Source organism: Oryctolagus cuniculus, chromosome 16 (genome assembly GCF_964237555.1).
Source record: "Oryctolagus cuniculus chromosome 16, mOryCun1.1, whole genome shotgun sequence".
In the NCBI taxonomy this organism is placed as follows: domain Eukaryota; kingdom Metazoa; phylum Chordata; class Mammalia; order Lagomorpha; family Leporidae; genus Oryctolagus; species Oryctolagus cuniculus.
The window spans coordinates 69,894,079-69,913,838 of record NC_091447.1 but is presented as its reverse complement, the minus strand read 5'-3'; the positions used below and the strand labels follow the sequence as shown (position 1 = coordinate 69,913,838).

At 39.1% G+C, this 19,760-nt stretch overlaps 1 protein-coding gene across 1 annotated transcript in view; it reads right to left on the bottom strand.

Moving 5' to 3' along the window:
• Positions 1 to 3,630: 3,630 nt before the first annotated feature.
• The window catches only part of LOC138845780 (vomeronasal type-2 receptor 116-like), an 86,287-nt gene continuing 70,157 nt past the window's right edge, over positions 3,631 to 19,760 (bottom strand). The window contains exons 2-6 of the mRNA XM_070059361.1: positions 13,246 to 13,537; positions 10,319 to 11,125; positions 7,797 to 8,024; positions 7,367 to 7,490; positions 3,631 to 4,544 (exon numbers count right to left, since the gene is read on the bottom strand). Coding sequence (XP_069915462.1) covers positions 3,631 to 4,544; positions 7,367 to 7,490; positions 7,797 to 8,024; positions 10,319 to 11,125; positions 13,246 to 13,537 — 2,365 coding nt within the window. The remainder of the gene's footprint in view (positions 4,545 to 7,366; positions 7,491 to 7,796; positions 8,025 to 10,318; positions 11,126 to 13,245; positions 13,538 to 19,760) is intronic.

The following is a 19,760-nucleotide window of genomic DNA, read 5'->3' as shown; positions in this document are numbered from 1 at the left end:
ACTCAGCCAACCCACTCCTTGGAATTTACACAAAGGAAATTAAATTGGCTAATAAAAGCGGTCTGCACCTTAATGTTTATTGTAGCTCAATTCACAGTATCTGAGACCTGGAATCAACCTAAATGCCCATCAACAGTAGACTGGATAAAGAAATTATGGGATATGTACTCTGCAGAATACTATACAGCAGCGAAAAACAATGAAATCTCGTCATTTGCAACAAAATGGAGGAATCTGGAAAACATGCTGAATGAAATAAGCCAGTCCAAATGGACAAATATCATATGTTCTCCCTGATCGGTGACAACTATCCGAGCACCAAAAAGGAAACCTGTTGAAGTGAAATGGACACTATGAGAAATGGTGCCTTGATCAGTCCTTGCTCTGACTGTTGATAAACAACTTAATACTCTATCCCTCCTAGTATTATTTTTGTTTGTTCTATTTAATACTATTGGTTTAATTCTGTAATTGATACACAGTTACTCTTAAGTGTTAAAAATTAACTAAAATGTGATCCCTGTTAAACATAAGAGTGGGAATAAGAGAGGAAAGAGATGTACAATTTGGGACATGCTCAAGCTGACTTGCCCCAAACAGTAGAGTTAGAAACATGCCGGGGGATTCCAATTCAATCACATCAAGGTGGCATGTACCAATGCCATCTCACTAGTCCAAGAGATAAATTTCAGTTCACAATTGATCATAATGATAGGACTAAGAGGCAAAGGGATCACATAAACAAGACTAGTGTCTGAAAATACTAACCGATAGAATAAAAAAGTGAGAGAACCATCCAACATGGGAAGGGGGATACGCAGCAGACTCATGAATGGCAGATGTGCTAAACAGCACTCTGGCCTCAGAATCAGCCCTTAAAGCATTCAGATCTGACTGAAAAGCCCATGATAGTATTTCAGGCATGGAAAACAAAGACACTCTGGCAAAAAAAAAAAAAATGACCTAAATGAAAGATCTCCACGAGTGAGATCCTAGTGGAAAGAACAGGTCATCAAAGAAGAAGGTACCTTTCTCTGAACGGAGGAGAGAACTTCCACTTTGACTATGAACTTGTCTAAATATGATCAGAATCAGTGAACTCAAAGGCTTGCATAGCCTTGGCAACACATGACAAGAGCCTAGGGTGATTACTGATGCCATAAACAAGAGTGTCAATTTGTAAAGTCAACAACAGGAGTCACTGTGCTCTTACTCCTCATGTGGGATCTCTGTCCTTAATGTGCTCTACATTGTGATTTAATCCTATAACGAGTACTCAAACAGTATATTTCACTTTGTGTTTCTATGTGGATGCAAACTGTTGAAATCTTTACTTAATATATGCTAAACTGACCTTCTCTATATAAAGATAATTGAAAATGAATCTTGATGTGAATGGAATGGGAGAGGGAGCAGGAGAGGGGAGGGTTGCAGGTGGGAGGGACGTTATCGGGGGGAAGCCATTGTAATCCATAAGCTGTACTTTGGAAATTCATATTCATTAAATAAAAGTTAAAAAAAAGAAAATAGATCTCAGTGTAAAGTAGGAATGGAAATTGGAGAGGAAGGAGGAAGAAGGATGTGGAGATTCACAATGTTCCTAAGGTTGTATTTATGAAATGTTTGAAGTTTAGATACCTTAAATAAAAGTGTTCTGGGGAAATAAAAGAAAAAATTCATTTTGGCTATGAAATAAAAATAAATTAAAGGAAAGTAAATTGTCTGTGTGTATCATTTTGGCTGAAAATACAATGTTTTGCCATACTTAGTTTTAAATCTTTGTGGAATAAATTATTAAGAACTACATGGTAGCTTTGGGATCCACAAGGAGAGAAGGCCTATACTTCTGGGAATGGAGAGACCCTACCCACACTTCTGGGAAAGAAAAGTCCTTGTGAAGGTCCACCGGTTGCCTAAAGGTCAACCCACGAGGATCAGACCTGCCTCAACCTTTAACCTCTATGCCCTATATCTATTAAAGGAGCCCTTCCAACCTCTGATGCTCTGTTGGGGCTGGGAAACCTTGCCCAGGAGCAGAATCCCAATAAAAGCTTGTGAATTAATTGATTCATCTGCCTGGGAAGGTTTGTTATGTGCCAGAAACCTTCCACTGCACACTACCATAGCATGAATGTTCAAAAGTTATTTTAAAATTTGCTATATATAAGAGAAGTTGAACATTTTTCATTGGATTATCATTTATATCCCCTGCCTATATTCCTGCAGAACTATGGTCTTCTTTCTTGGTATTTGTTGAACACTTTATTTAGTGCAGCATTAAGCCTTTGAGTCAAATGCAAGCTAAAACTATACTATCTCAAAATAACAAATAAAATATTACTAGGTTGAGCAATAAAATGAATCAATAAAATTGTAAAACAGAATGATAAAAATCTGTAAGATGGAAAGTTATACAGTTTGAAAAAGAAATAAATGATGCCTGCTGCAATGTGGATGGGTTTGAAGCCAGACTCCTATGCTACATATTGATCAGAATTATTCAGAAAAGGTAAGCTCAGAGAAACTAAAGAAGATGATTGCTTGCATGATATGAGTTTGAAACTGACTTCTTATTGCATAAAGTAATTTTATAGGGTGATGAAAATGTCTTCAATCCACTTAGACAAGACTATTGCACGAATGTGTGAACATACTATGCACAATCTGAATGTTCAATATGAATATGCATGTACTTAAATGCTTTTGACTTATCCAGTTTAAAATTGGTTCATCTTAGCTATGAGAACTTCACATTAATAAAAACAACATTGTGTCGCATGTGCAAGTGAAAAAATAAAACTTAAAACAAAGACAAAAACAAAAACCAATATATTGATGAAAGAACATACAGTTAATGATTCGGTGCCATGTTTAAATGAATATTCCATATATGTTTGATAAAGACATCATTTCAAAATAGCTCAACAATGAGAATTTATTAAGATATTTTGGGCAACACAATATCTCTACAGAGGAACACTGTATGACCAAGCACCTCCCGTGTCTGGAAAAGGAATCTCACTTAAATGACAATGTCAACAAAGAGATGTCAAGCACTCAATAGCCAGGGCAAACAGAACATAAAGCTTGTATAATTAGATGTCTTAGCAAATATGAACAATTACATTGTCTGTACATTGATAAAAAATATAAATTAATTCAGTCTCCACCATTTCAGGGATAGCCTTTTAATATAAAATAATATTGTCGTTGTAGCCTGGATGAAAATTTACATCATAATTTATTTTTACTCAATATAAAATTTTTCTCTAAAATCCATTACTAACTCTGAGAGGGAGAGAAACACAACCCCATGCCTGTCCTGGACTGAGGCTACAACCAACAACAGGCAGTCAGACCCCAGTTTTTCACATAGGTGGCCAGGACCAAGTTAACATGAAGATTCAACCCTTCCTTCCAGGGTCCCCAGGAGTCAGACGTCCATGTCAGGAGCCAAAGCCAAAGGTAGAAATTTATGCCATGCACTCAGAATGCTAGGATAATGTCCAATACAATAAGTTTTTAAAGGAAAAATCAATTTTAGTTCCCCCATATTTCTGGAATGCTATTTCAGAGTGGATTCTTGGTACTAAACTCTAAATATATGATAATAAAACAAGTGGAAAAAATTTAGAATCCTTTAGAACTTGCTTTTTTCTTTAAGCCTTTCAAAGTGTTCTTCTCAGGTCTAATAAGAATAACATAGCACTTGGGAAAAAAGATGCAGCCTAGGAGCCCTGCACTGGAGGCCAAGATGGAGAAGACCTCCACGGCCACCATGACCTTCCCCTTGGTGCTGTGGTAGACAGGCAGGAAGGTCACCCAGACGCTGCAGAACACCAGCATGCTGAATGTCAGGAACTTGGCTTCATTGAATGTGTCAGGCAGATTCCTGGCTAGGAAAGCTACAGTGAAGCTGGCCAAGGCCAAGGAGCCCAGGTATCCCAGGACACAGTAGAAGGCAGTGGCCGAGCCCTTGTTGCACACCAGGATGATGTGGTCAAGCTCAGAGTGTGTATCTAACTCAATAAAAGGAGGATAGGTTCCCAACCAGATGCCACAGAGAGCCAGTTGGATCAAGGAGCAGATGGGAATAACAGAGTTATATACGCCTGATACCAGCAATCTCCTCATTGTTCTTCCAGGTTTTGTAACCTTGAAGGCCAGAATCACAGTGATGGTCTTGGCCAGCACAGTGGAAAGAGCCACTGTGAACACAAGGCCAAATGCTATTTGTTGCAGGAGGCAGGTGGCTGTGCTGGGACGGCCAACAAAGAGTAAGGAGCAGAGGAAGCACAGGAGGAGGGTGATGAGCAGGATGTAGCTGAGGGTCCTGTTATTGGCCTTGACGATGGGAGTGTCTCGGTGCTTCACAAAGACCCAGAGGACCGCAGCTGTGAGGACAGAGAAGCACAGAGCCATGCAGGCCAGAGCCATCCCCAGGGATTCTTCAAAGGCTAAGAAGGTCACCAGTTTAGGGAGGCAGCGATTTCTTTCCTGGTTTGGGTACTCATCGTCTGAACACTGCATGCACTGCTTTGCATCTGATGAAGGAGAAATACTGAATTTTTACTTTGCAGAAATTTTGAATTTTTTCCTATTGTCAAAAATGGTCAACTCTGCAATGCCAGTGGGAGCTTGTGATGTATACCAGGGCACACCCAATCAGGTTTCTGCATTGCTGACCAGGGAGCATGCCCATCGGCAGATTGGAATAAACTCATTCAAACAACACCTTCAGGAGATGGGGGCTCGGTTAACTCATCCTGTGACACAGTGCTGTTCCCACGAGCATGGATGCTTTCCAGCCTTTGTCTGTACTATCTCCTAAGTCAGCCTCATGTCACATCCTGTATCTCCATGCTTCAGACACAGAAATAAATAACCCAAACCTCGCAAGATAAACTTACCATCATCAATACTCCAATTGCTAGCATTTCCTGACTGCATACTACTTGATATCTGCAGAAAAAGTCTTTTCTCATTTTATATTTTTATTTCCTTGGGAACCTTGTTTCAATTTTAATGTAATCTTGAGGTGCATTTTATCAAGTAAGCAACATTTGGATTTGAACAGAGGTGTTTTTTATAAATAAAGAAATTTGAGTGCAATTGATAATTTATCAAGTTATTGATTGAGAAATTAGATATTTTTCAAGTTAGTACATAGTATAAATTAATTTCAAAATGAATTTATTAATATATTACATTCTCAGGGTCACAACAATTGCATGATAATTACTATAACATAATTCTCACCAATTCTCATGTTAGTATGATATTAATAAAAGCAAAAGAGCTAACATTCCATTCACTGGTACCATTTTAAGATACTTCCTTTTCTCCACCTCACCTCTACCTTCCTCCGTCCCTCCCTCCTTTCCTTTCTTTTTTCTCTTTTCCTTTCTTCTTTTCTTCTTTTTCTTAATTCCTTCCTTCATTTCTTCCTTTTTATTTTTTGAAATAGCATATTTTTAATTTACATTATAGTCAAAGGCTTAAAACTCCACTAAATCAAGAATTCAACAAGTAAAAATTAATAAGACTATAGTTCAGTGGGAATGGAGGCAAAGGCTATAAACAATAACCAAAACAAAGTGTCCATTTCACTTATACATATTAAAGTTTAAAATAATCGTGGAAACTCTGAGTAATTTTTTATTTTGTATTTTTTGAACTTTTCACTCATTTTCATGAAATCATGGCTTGTTACCCCATTGTTCTTGTGGATGGTGGGGAAAAACGTCAGCTCTGGACACCATGTTGTCTCTCTTGAAATAACATTTCAGTGCCAGTACGGCAAGAAATAAGTCATAGAGACAAGTCAATGAATGGACATATCTCTGTTTTAGTTAAATACAGAAGATGGGCTCCGGCGCTGTGGCATAGCAGGTAAAGCTGCCTCCTGCAATGCCAGCATCCCATATGGGCCCCGGTTCAAGTCCTGGCTGCTCCATTTCCAATCCAGCACTTGGTTATGGCCTGGGGAAGCAATAGAGAGTGGCCCAAGTCCTTGGTTGGGCCCCTGCATCCACATGAGAGACCCAGAAGAAGCTCCTGGATCCTGGCTTTGGATCAGTGCCACCCTGGCTATAGGGGCCAAATGGAGAGTGAACCAACAGATGGAAGACTCTCTCTCTCTCTTTGTCTCTCTCTCTCTCTCTGCCTCTCCTTTTCTCTGTGTCAATTTGATTTTCAAATATGTAAATAAATCATAAAAAATACAGATGATGATATTGGGGTCTGGCTATACTTGTCATAAGGTTTTGATTTAGGTTTTGTAGATGATACTTCTTCAATCATACAAGATCCCAATGTAATTTAGAGTAAATCTTTCTGGATTTCTTATCTTGAAGTACTCATTCCTCCTCTTGGGGTCTCCAGAGGCTCTGTCTTCAATCTCAGATACTTTATACAGTATTTGCACATACAAGCAAGTATTGTTTTACAACATGTTTCCAGAATTAGTTTTTTTTTTAATTCTTTTTACTTGTTATTGAATTTTTGTTAAAAAAAAAAAGCATAGGTTAACTCTGTTCAGTTATCTTCTCCATGACCAAAACTATTTATTCCCTCTAGGAAATGAATAAAGCCAGATGGTTGCTACTGCTAACACAATGGGAATTGAGATGCTCTTTTGGAGGTAATCAAATCATTACTAGGTCTATTTCTAATATTTTGAAAAAAAGAAATTATTTCTCAATGAGACCTTGCATAGTTTTTACATTCTCGGTACATTTTGTTTGATAGGTAATTCTTTTTATGTTTGTCTTGTTCAAACATTTTTAATGAGTATGCCAAACTATATATTATAGCAGGATGTGATATTCATACTTCACCTTGAATCTTTCCTTTAATAAATTCTAGAAATCTAAATGTAACTGTGGTACTAATTAGACATCCTTAATACCATGCACAAGATTAATGAAAGTGCAGGAAGGAATATGGTATTTCCACGATGACATACAAGTGCTTGCTCTGTGCTTATCATGTGTTTGTAAAGATGAATTGGTTTCATGATCTACAGGCACCAATAGAAAGTCTTGCTTATTATACTTCCTGAATTTCTCAGCTGCAATATAGCAGGTTCCACCTGCAAATCTCAGATGATGACTCATCTAATGTGTTGTGATGTCTTTTAGCATCAGTGCTAAAGTTGACTTTCTAGAATGAGCACCACCAGACAACAGCTTAAACATAAAGAAATAGCTGTAGTGATCATAAATTGATATATTGAATTAACAAGTACATATGTGCATAGAAAAAATGATGCACTAAAAATTCACTGGGTCCTACTGAAACTCTTTGGTTTCCCTTTTGTGGAGAATTAATTAGGACCATAAATTATGGATTGGAAATTTTCTACCTGTCTGATTGGCAATTTCTCTCTCGGGACACAAAACACAAGTATAGCAGCAGATAGGTCTTCCTTCCTGTGACATTTTCCTGAATCCAGGACCACAGCTCTGGCTACACACAGATCGAGGAGTCTGAAGGAAAAAGAGAAGCATGATCATGGTTTGGTTTATTATCAGCCACCGTGAAGGATGTCAGTAGAGCCCTCCTCACTACATAACACCTTGGTCTTCAATTGAAAGTCACAACTATATCCCCTCCTCCTGTACCTGTGGTCAATACCTAGACATCCATTTCAGTATTTCAACTATTACCACTCCTGTTTCACTGACCCTGATTCCCAAGGATTACAAAGGAACCTGATCATTTCACACTTAATCTCCTCACAAGACTACTCACGGATCTCTCTATGGGTATTCCTTGTCAAAAGAGAATCATACCACTTTGAATGCAACAGGCCATTCTATCATCTCTTCATTGATAAGTAAGCTTTGTTCATGTGGATTCTTGGAGGAAAACTCTCCAATTTTAATAAGCAAACGAAGACCACTAGGAAAATTCACAACGTTCTGGATATAGTAATGCACCATGTGGTTTCTTGTTTCATGGAAGGATACATCATCTCCAGCGCTGTTTGTAAATTGGATTTTCCTAAGAAATGGATGGAGCTGGAGGACAGATATAATCGAAATACAGAGCACATCCAAATTAGTTGTTGGAAGTCAGATGCTCTAAACAAGCCCTCTTTCTTGTCTTCTGCATTCATTTTTTCCATTTGGTAGAACATTAGTTTTCTTTGGATGGTTAAACATCTCCTGGGTTCAGGTACTCCTCTGCTCCCTCAACAAAACATCAAAGAGTGATTGTCCCCAATCAGAAAACTATAGTTTTTGGTCCAGAGGTTGACTGGAGCATAGGCTCTATTGCAGCCTTGGTCATGAAAGATTGGTTGGGGCTTTGTGGAATCTAACTCTACTGTTACTAGTTTGGAACCACATAGATGGCTACTGAAATAACTTGATAGGTGTTATGATATATCACAAGTGTGCATCTACATAAGTTCTTCATAAGGTTCAAAATATAGTTGATGATTAGTGTATTTTGGTTGGGGAAAAATTAGAGATTTATGCATGATTGTTTCATAAGATATTTTCCATCAAGAGACTCAAGACAACTGGTAACACCTCAGAGGTCCATATTTATAAATATGTACATTATGTACATTACATATATCAGCAATATGTCTTATACCTTATAAGGTATACCTTAACACAGGTTGAATGTGGTACAACATGGTGTTCTTCCTTTCTTTGGTTTTGGGTCACTTATTGTGATGACTGTGACTATCTTTGACATATCAGGAAGTATGGTATGACTAAAGGCAAAATTTCAAATCTTTGAAAGCTTATTATGTTTTATATAGTATGTGTTAACCTTGGACCTTCTAGATCACAACACACCTGCTATGGGATACAACTAAGTTCTTATTTTTTAAACAGTTTTCACTTAATTTTTAAGTAATGTAGAGGACAAAATTCACAAATAATTCAAAATTATATCTATGGAAGCCTTCTTGAAAAATTCATTTTCTTTACCAAGGTTTGACTCTAATCATGTGGATTATAAAATATGCTTCTTATGAGTAAAATATAATTAATTTATGAAGTAAACTTTCTCATGTTAATTTTTGCATATACATTTTACCTTTTCTACATATCACACTTATTTAATTTATTCTGCAAATTTATGAATGTATTTGTCCTTTGCATACACAAACAGAAGTTCCTAAATACATTCTATATATAGGGAATGGATTATGTAAGCTAGGGTTAAAACCCAGACAGATTCATTTGTAATCCAGAGGGCATATCCTGTGCTTACGTGCATCCTCAGTAGTCTCATGTGTAAGAAATGGGACTACAGTCCATGCTCCCTGATTGCTGCAGAGTTTGTAAGGACAATTGGTCTAACATGCTTTATTTCCCATCCATTTCCTATCATGTTTAGGATATTATGTGAAATCCATGTCTATTTTCACAAAAAGTATCTTATCTCATTAAGGGCTGAGGCCACAGATTATACAGAATTATAGATTAATCAATAATTAATTATTGATCTAAAATCAATTATATAATAGTTAATTATTGATATAATAATTAATTGTGTACTATATTATATAATTACATAATGTATATAATTAATTTATATTATATATAATTAATCAATTATAGATTTGATCAATATTTGCAACAAAATACATGGAATTGAAGATCACTATGCTGAGTGAGATACTGCAGGCCCAGGAAAGAAACATCAGATGTTTTTCTGATTTGTTCAAGTTAATATACAGAGTACAAACACTGTGATGATATCCTAGCATGTTGTTTCCATGAAGCATACCATGTATATGATATATACCCTAATTTCCCTTTATTAGGAACATTGTCATTAATCCCTCACCTTTTTAATTTAATAGTCCTATTCCAAGAAAAAGCTGTATATATGAATATATATAAATATCTACATGTGATGTACACGTAGCAGGATGCCAAAATTGTTAAATTTTACAAATGAAAAATGAATAGAAATGAAAAATAATTGGTCAATATGTCTTTTTTGGCTTTATATAAATTCCAAAGAATATTAGGGAATGACAACTTTTTATCTGTTGTTTACTCATGTGTTTCATTGTATACTTTACAGTATTTCAGCCAGCATTAGAAACTTTTCTAATATGATTTCTGATTAGAAAGTAAACATTCAAAATCTACAGTGACTGAAATTTCCAGCCAAAGCCAACAATCACAGATATACCACTAACCAAAAGAAAGAGCCCATATTCTTTTGTACCTAATCTCTCTGAACTTGAGATGAAAAGCAGGGTCATGATGCTGTACCTCAATAAAACATCTCTAGATTCCATCAAGTGGCCAGTGCTTGTTCTGTTCTAAGGGAGATTTACCTGCCAGGGAAGAATCATGGGCTGGGCTGCTTCTCCTGGAGATCCCGTTTCTACTTTCTCCAAAAGCATTTTATGGAGGACATGAGCCACTGTGTAGACAGCATTGTAGACTAAATAGCTGGAGTCAGATATGGTCAACAGGTCAATATGTCCTGGAAGAAACTCTAAGGAAGTATTTCGTGAGCAGGTTCCAATACGTCCACAAAATGACCCTGCAAGTGAGCAGTCCAGATGGAAAAGCCATAATTTACTAAAGTAAAAGTCTTCTGGGTAGTGGGAAGGGTTTGCCATCTTGACAAAATGTTTGAGGCCAGGGATTTCTTCCTTGTGGAGTGAAAATGAGAAGCCTCCATGTAGAGAGTGCAACATGTGGTTTGTCTCAGACATAACAAGATCCCACTTTGATGTCAAGATCCACACCTTCCCCATGGTTAAAAAGGACCTCACTGAAATATCCACAATGATGAGACCTCTTACATCACCATAGAGTATATGCACATTTGCAGATGAAGCTCTGATGCTACTCATGAAAGTGAGATCACTATCCCCATACAACTTCTTTGTGACAGGGAGCTTCACTGTAAAGGCCACACAGACACTTTTCTTGAGCATCTCTGCTTCAAAGTACTGAAGGAACTGCTCTCCCTTCATGTCATCAGACACAAAGAGAGCCACCCACATCCAGCCAAAATGCAGCAACAAGGAGATCATTCCATGGCCCAAAGAGCTGTCACTGGTGGCCATCTGATAGAGTGAGGGAAACTGGTCCTTATCATTTAGCATGGGATCAAAAGGACCATAGGTGAGCTGAAAGCAAAGAAAAACATGATCACATTTTTGTGAGATTTGTCTTATCTCACTTGGAAGTGAGTGAAAAAAAATCTCCCCAAGGTGAGCTTTAAGTAGGTTACTATTGTGTGAAAAGAAAAAGTGCAGTGAGATGAAAAATCTTGCTATATTGACCACAGAGAAGACCATGCTTCATATGCACATTACTTTAGGTTAATAAATGTGACTCCTCATCCTTAGCTTTAAAGAAAATCTGTCAGTTTCTGTATGCTCTTCATGTCCTGCAGTGGGGACTGAGGAATAAGAAACTTTGGATGCTGCTTCACCCAGCCAGTGGTCTTTCCCACATCCTTGCCCAGGGTGACTGGTGGAGCAGAGCCACCTTCTCCATGGTAGATAACTTTAGACAGAAATCTCTACTGTGTTGATCTCTTGGTATTTGGTGTACACGGATTACCACAGGAATCCTGCATTGTCTCCAAGAATACAATTACCAACCCTCTTTGATTTGGGGCAAAATAATTTTTCCAAAACAGAAACTTCTGCTCACCATGTGGTCTATGTTTGGCAGGCACATTTTCTTGTGTAGTGTGTCCCTGGGGAAGTATTTTTTAGATACTGGTGCAGACCTAGGGAGGAAGTGATAATGTCTCAAGTCATTGGGTCATGGAATTCATGTGGAATGACTTCCTGGTTCTACACATCTGCTCTGGCAGACTCAGACCAACATCATGGCAGACATTTGGTGAGCAAACCAGCAGAGCTGGTTATATTGGAGCCCCTTGTCTGACTGGCTGCTTCGCTGTCTCCTGAAGATTGGATTCAATGTCCACATGTTTGATATGTAGAGTTGTATATGGCATGGCCACTGAGAATGTGAAAAAAATCAATCTGTGTGCTTGTGACTAATTAGGATTGAAAACATGATTGGTTGAGCTCCAGTATAACTGGATATGAGTCTCAACACTCCATGGTGGAGCCAGCCTTGTGGCACTGTGTGTTAGCCTATCAATGATGATACCAGCATCCAATTTTAAATTGTCAGTTCAAGTCCTGGTTAATATGCTTCCGATCTACTTGCCTGCCAATGTGCCTGAGGATTCAGCAATGTGTTACACAAGTACTAGGCCCCTTTCTACCATGTGGTATAACTGGAAGGAGATAGTGGCTGCTGGCTGCTGGCTGCTAGCTGCTGGCTGGCTCAGATCTAGCTGTTGTGGGAGTTTGGGGAGTGACACTGTGGAATAGGAGATCCACCCCACCTCTGTGTGTATGTGTATGTGCCTTTCCTTCTTTCTCCATTGCTTTGCCATTTAGATAAACAAATATAGAAGTCTTTTTAAAAATAATTTTTCACTGTTACACTCAGTGTTTTCCCAAAGAGAACCAAGAGGTAGATCCCCATATCCATTAGTCCTAGATCTCTGGGTGCCACCTGAGACAGTGCTGTCCTAGGATGGGGCATGTCTGTGTGCTGTGGACATTTTTTATGAGGCATAGAGGTGAGAATATTAGATAGTCAATGCTTCCAGCTGGTGGGAGATGGTTACACAGGCCCTAGACAGGAATATTAAGAATATGGTCAGCCGGCGCCGCGGCTCACTAGGCTAAACCTTCACCTTGCAGCACCAGCACACTGGGTTCTAGTCCCGGTTGGGGCACTGGATTCTGTCCCAGTTGCCCCTCTTCCAGGCTAGCTCTCTGCTGTGGCCAGGGAGTGCAGTGGAGGATGGCCCAAGTGCTTGGGCCCTGCACCCCATGGGAGACCAGGATAAGCACCTGGCTCCTGCCATCAGATCAGTGTGGTGCGCCAGCCGCAGTGCACTGGCTGCAGCGGCCTTTGGAGGGTGAACCAATGGCAAAGGAAGACCTTTCTCTCTCTCTCTCTCTCTCTCTCTCTCTCACTGTCCACTCTGCCTGTTAAAAAAAAAAGAAATATGGTCAACATATCCTGCTATTTGCCTTTATTCCTTATCCTTCCCTTGTTAATAATCTCATGTCCCTGAAAAATCCATGGGATCTCTCCTATAGCATGGTGGAATATGCACACTCGGCTGCCCCATTTCCATTTTTCAGAGGTGAGAGAATGGTGTTGGAGGAGATTCAACTATTGTTCTCCAAATTCACAACTCATTTACCTGTGGGGTTTTGTAGAGCTCCAAAAGTGTTCCAAATTCAATGGACAATGCTGATGTGGTTCCAGCAATGATGGCAACATGTCTTCCTTGTTTATGGCAGCTGTAGTTAGGAAAAGCCAGATTCATCCCAGCCAACCAATACACTAAACTCAATAAGGTATACTGTTCACTGGCAAAGGCATTGAAGAATTTGAAACCCAGGGTCAGGTTGGGGAGTAGCTGGGGGTCCTTATTGATCTCCTGGATGGCAAAGCGGAAGGCCAGCACGTATTGGTAGCTCTTCCACAGCCACCTAAAAAGAGGGGCAGCATCAGGGAGAAGGTTCAGAGCATGGAATTCAGAGCAACAACACAGCCACGCCCTGAAGCAGCAATGGTCAGACTCAGGCTTCCACTCAGTTGTGCCACAGCTCTTGCACATGGAGGAGGTGTGAGGGAGGTTCCAAGGGCTCTAGAAGATCCTGGCAAGGTCCTTGGACTCCTCTGAAGCAAACCATGTCTATGATCACTCTCACCTTCATGAACCCTCTAGGGAATCTTTGATGTGTTCAACCTAAGGACAACACCCAGGAGCAAGCATTTCTGTTTTCAGTAATTTCTGGAGTAGGCTGAATACCACCTGACTCATCTGTTGTCCAAAATTTTAGAACATTCTCAGGGCCACCTGAGCTGTTTTTCCCTAGTCCTCACTTTAATTTTCTACTCTAATATTTTGCTTTGCTCAAATCAGATTTAACATTTTGTTTTCCTTGAATGTAAACATTTGACTCCTGAAATCTGTCAGATAATTGCTGATGATTGCTTAGTTTCCATTTATTTTTTTCTCTATTGAATTCACATTTGTCATTTCATATTTTACACTTGCATGTTGCCTCCTGTTTTCTATATATGTTCTTAAAATTGTTATTAATACAAAGATTTCATATATTTCATAGATATTCTAAGAGGATAACCATATGTCCCTCCCTCAATTATCCCTCCTTCCTTTCTCTTGTTTCATTTAATCTTTGATATAACTTAATCTCAATTTACTCTATAATCACAACATATATCTTAAGTGAAAATAGGATTTCTGAGAATTTAGGAACTCTCACATTTTATGAGAGAGTAGATGGTCTATTTCCTCACTATGGATTTCTTTTTTCTTCTTCCCTTGGAATTCTTTTGAACTTTTATAACTTATTACATTGCTTCCATAATTTGAAAGCTAAGAAAAGTCATACATGTTAATAAGTTACCTGGGACTCAATATATTCATCCAATCATTCCTTTAGTTACTTTGCATTGGATATTATGTTTCTGTTTTGGGCTTAATTAAGAGTTTGTCATTTATCCTTATCCTCAATATTATAAACACATTCAAAAAGTTTCTAATTGACAGTGCTTTATTTTTAGCTGAACAGTATTTATTGGGTCAGACAGTGTTGTGCATGTTGTTCTTATATGTGGAGTTTAAAATTTAATTTTGTCCTCCAGGTAAAAGTCAGTATTCTAGACACACTTAATCCAAGGAGATTTTCAGATATGTCAAGGACTTACTTGTTAAAAATGAAGTCAACCTGGCACAGAAATCATGCTACTGTCATGTGTCCATAGCTTAAATTTATTTATTTGAATAATAAATTAAAACCATTGAATAAACTTTTTTTTCTTTTACACATTTAGTCTTAGTAATAGAATTTTTCATTGTGAAGGGCATACTGCATTCACCCTGGGTTATTTACAGCATGTGCTATCAGCTGAAAGTTGACTAGCTTAATTCTTTTTTTTTTCCTGAATGCAAAGTTGTGAGTTGTTAAGTACAGAACCTGGCATGCAGAGTTATTATTTTAAGTAAACAGGAGTGTCTGACACCAAAGCAGACCTAGATATTAAGATATTTTGAGAAAAGTATACTAAATGTTGTTGCAAGCCACAACATGGATAAAATAGGAAAACATGGTGCACTGCAAGATGTTAGTCACAAAAGACCACAAGGGGTATGAATCAGTTCACATGGAGGGGCTATAACAGACTGATCCTCAGACACACAAGACAGATGGGTGGTATGGACTAGGAGAGAAAGAATGAAAAATGTAGAGACACTGAAAAGGACTATGGGGATTTGTGAGTGGGTGATGAACATTAACAGGTTTATCAGCAATGAGTTGGTAACTCTTTTAAAAATCTTGATAAAAGACTTTATCTCATTATTCAATGATGTACCCCAATCATCTCAGAGAAATATGCAGTTTATTAAATGAAATTGATCATTAGAGTATTACATACAGTCACGCAAAATGAATGCCAAATTAAAGGCCAAACACTGGGTAAACAAGTGTGGGATCTGCACATAAAATAACTCCTTTTAGGCAAATAACAACACATCTTCCATCAGCTTTAAGGGAGTTCAGTCATTGTATTGAAGCTGGAGCTTGAAGCCAAAGTCCACAAAGAATTAATCATCTGGCCCATATTAACTAAAGGAGACTAAAGCATACATAATTTTATTTTAGAGTGTGACAAGCACATGAAGGCTGGCATGTCTGCACAAACAAGGGTGACCAGACACTTTTCTACCTGGGGAACAGAAGGCAGGGCAAAGCCTGTCTTCCTCTTTTTGGCGTGGGCTGACCTCACCCTGAGATCATGAACAAGACAGGTCCTCACTGTCTCCCAGTGTCCCTGAGATGAGAGATTACATGGTAACACTGTGCCTCAGAAGTTGCCAGGCCCATTATCAGTTGCCCACACTGCATGGCAATCTGCTGAGTGGATAAGCTTTAAATTCCAAAAAGCATGGAAAAGCCAGACACACACCATTTAAACCAACAGCTCTCTGCCTCACCCTCTTCTGAACACATGAGCATGTGGTTCTCTGCAGTGAGTCAGAAACACACTCCACTGTCACCATCAACAAGGGTGCAGAGACAGGATGTTTGTTTCTAATCCTCTTCAGACATCCATGTTAAAAGTTACTAAAACACATGCTGCACAGGTACGTCGAGCCCAGAATTTTCTGTGTGATTCCTGGAGAACCATCAGGATCCAAGCGAAAGAACTGGGGAAGACAAACCCCTTTCTCCTTGTGACTTTCAGAGACTTAATGCCTGCAGTCTGTTGGGGCTAAGTTATTGACATGTGGTGAGACACAGTCTGTCACAGTCTGTTTATGGTGGCACATCTCAGACACACATTGATTCACTATCAAGTGCATTTCAACAATGCTCTTGTCAGCACTGACACCCAGAATGACCTCTTAATCCTAACGCTGACCCCAGACCAGGGTCTCAGTGTCTCAGGACACCTGTGCCCACTCCATGCATGCAGGTGGGATGGGATCTGGAGTCCCCACATTTTGACTCATCCCAAGATGTCCAGGGCTACATGGAGTGGGCACATTTCTATTGATGTCACTGCTCTGTCCCTGAAAGACTAAGAAACAAATGGAAAAATGAACAGGAAGGTGTGGAAGGAACAAGAGTGGAGGGAACCTATGCCTTTCTTTATTGGCATTTATGCCACTTTCTGCATACCTTCCAGCATTCTCAGAAAGTATTAAACACAGACATAGTAACATACACTCACATTCAAGAATAACCAGACTTAACACATATGCACAATCTTGAACTTACCACGAAACAACAGTTTTATACTGGGGACGATGTAAAAAAGATATCTGGACCTTTTCAGTTTCTGTTTCTGGATAGTAGAGAGGGAAAAAGCCACCCAAGATCAGGTCTCCGTCTTGGTTGATACTTGGCTTAAGGTAATGAAGGCATTCCCTGTGAGTCATGCCCTGTAAAGTGTGTATAGTATGCAGGAGTAGGCACAGAAGGCTCACAGACAACATCTTGCCAGTGTTTTCACAATGCAGAGATGAAGCCCAGAACATCAGCTGAGGTTAGGGAACAAGGAGCTGGCAGGTGTCAGCAGGCTCAATCCCCTGCAGAGAATCGCTCTCTGTGCAGGGCACTGCCGAATCCCAGTATCGCTGTCTTCAAGTCTAGTGAGTCAGAAAGGGGCACAACTAGCAACTACAGGGAGTTATTTCTAAGGAAGTCCATGCAGTGAGACATTGCCCTTGGTGTCCATGTGATCAGCACAGCACTTGCAGCTCAGCCTTTTCATTGCTTCACTGTGTCCCACACAGTAACTCAAGGGATCACCCAGCCCTGGGGCCCTGCACCTGTCACCCTCCATTATTGGGGAAAACATGTTGGAAAAACATGTTTTGGACTCTCTTTCCTCTCCTCCTTGTATGACTTCATCATGGTCCAACAAAGCACTGGGGACCACTGAATGATTGGACTGTGTACAAAGTGTTAAGTGTTACTCCAGGGGACTTCTTGGTGTGTTTGGCAAGTTTAGAAAGAGTCGATGCTAGGATCAACAAAATATCTAGTTGCATCATTCCACATATGAGTTGGAAAGAAGTCAAGGGCTGATGTCTATCATTGATGACTCTGTGCTCCCCACCCAGTCTCTTCATTGCTGTATCTAATATCAATCTCAAGTCTACAGAATGCTGCTGGGAACATTGGCTTCATGATTAAGAATGAACGGGCATATTCAGAAAAGGGGACCAATTCTTTCACCATGTATACCCCTCCACACAATTTATCCAGTTACCCACCTCCCTGAGGTTCTCCGCATTTAACAAGCATTTAGCATTGGTATGGTTTCCATGTGACAAGTGAAAGGAATTCTGTTCTGTATCAAACATGGATTTCTCAGGCTGTCTATTTTCTCTCACTTTTTACAGGAAACATTCTAAACAATATTCCTCTACCCTTTTTTTAAACTTTTATTTAATGAATATGAATTTCCAAAGTACAGCTTATGATTACAATGGCTTCCCCCCATAACTTCCCTCCCACCCCCAAACCACCCCTTTCCCTCTCTCTCCCCGCTTCCATTCACATCAAGATACATTTTCAATTCTCTTTATATCCAGAAGATCAGTTTAGCATATATTAAGTAAAGATTTCAACAGTTTGCACCCCCATAGAAACACAAAGTGAAAATACTGTTTGAGTACTAGTTATAGCATTAAATCACAATGTACAGCACATTAAGGGCAGAGATCCCACATGAGGGGTAAGTGCACAGTGACTCCTGTTGTTGACTTAACAAATGGACACTCTTGTTAATGGCATCAGTACTCACCCTAGGCTCTTGTCATGAGTCGCCAAGGCTATGGAAGTCTTTTGAGTTCTCCAACTCTGATCATATTTAGACAAGGTCGTAGTCAAAGTGGAGGTTCTCTCCTCCCTTCAGAGAAAGGTACCTCCTTCTTTGATGACCTGTTCTTTTCACTGGGATCTCACTCGCAGAGATCTTTCATGTAGGGTTTTTTTTTTTTTTTTTTTTTTTTTTTTGCCAGAGTGCTTTGGCTTTCCATGCCTGTAATACTCTCATGGGCTTTTCAGCCAGATCCGTGTGCCTTAAGGGCTGATTCTGAGGCCAGAGTGCTGTTTCCTCTACCTTTTTAATTAATAATCTTCTTACCTGTTTTTAATTGTTAACTTTAAATCGTCTAGACTTATGGTTCCAAGTGAATGAGTTGCTATCTGTGCACATTGTGAATCAGTTCATCCAGCTCTTTGCCATGTGTTTACCTCACATCCTCTCATCATCTTCAATTTTTTGGGTTAACCACATTAAAGTCATCTGCCTCAGACATTTTGCAAGTAAACTGCATGCTGTTCCCAGGCTCCCCATGATGTGCAACACATCACTTGAACTCATTGGTCTTGTCTAAATGAAATTTTATTTCTCTAACTTCTGAGCATTGAAACTCCCAGCCTTGGTAACCTTTGTTCTTTTCTACTTCTGTGAAAAATGACATGGGGATTTTGACATGATTTGAACTAAGTTATTATATGCCTTTTCATATTATGTATATTTTAAGGCTATTAATACTTATAATACATGAATACCATATTTCTTTGCATTTGTTTGTGTGCACATCCATTTATCTTATGAAGATCTTAGTTTGTATATCTTCTACTTCCTTGCTTAAATTTATTGAGTTTAGTTTCCCCATCATGATCATGCCCTTCAAGGTTGTACCAATTACCTATGAGAAATCTGGTAGCAACCAATTACACTCATTCACATATAGGCCTCCATTCTACAAGACTCACACACCAACCTAAAAAGAAATGTGAAGAGTACTTAGTGCAGGAAGAATTAGAAATTGAATAAATAACATATCATAAAACAGAAGACCAATGCTTGACAATTTCATTAGATCAGGAAAAAAAGGGGTCATGTACATAGTGGGTAAGAATGTGATTTTTTATAGAATTCTAGAGGAATCTTTGATAGAACGGTAGCAGTAGTGGTGGGGAAGGGGCCTGACTTCCAAGGGCCACCATGTAATTGAGAGATGGAGGGTCTAGAATTTGTGGAGGTTGACAGCTGAGCCTTATGCTTCCTGGACTTCATCCAACATCTCTCTAACATGGCAATGATTCAGGGAACATGTATGGCTAATAATATTTTTAGCACGCTGTCATCCTTATCTGAGCT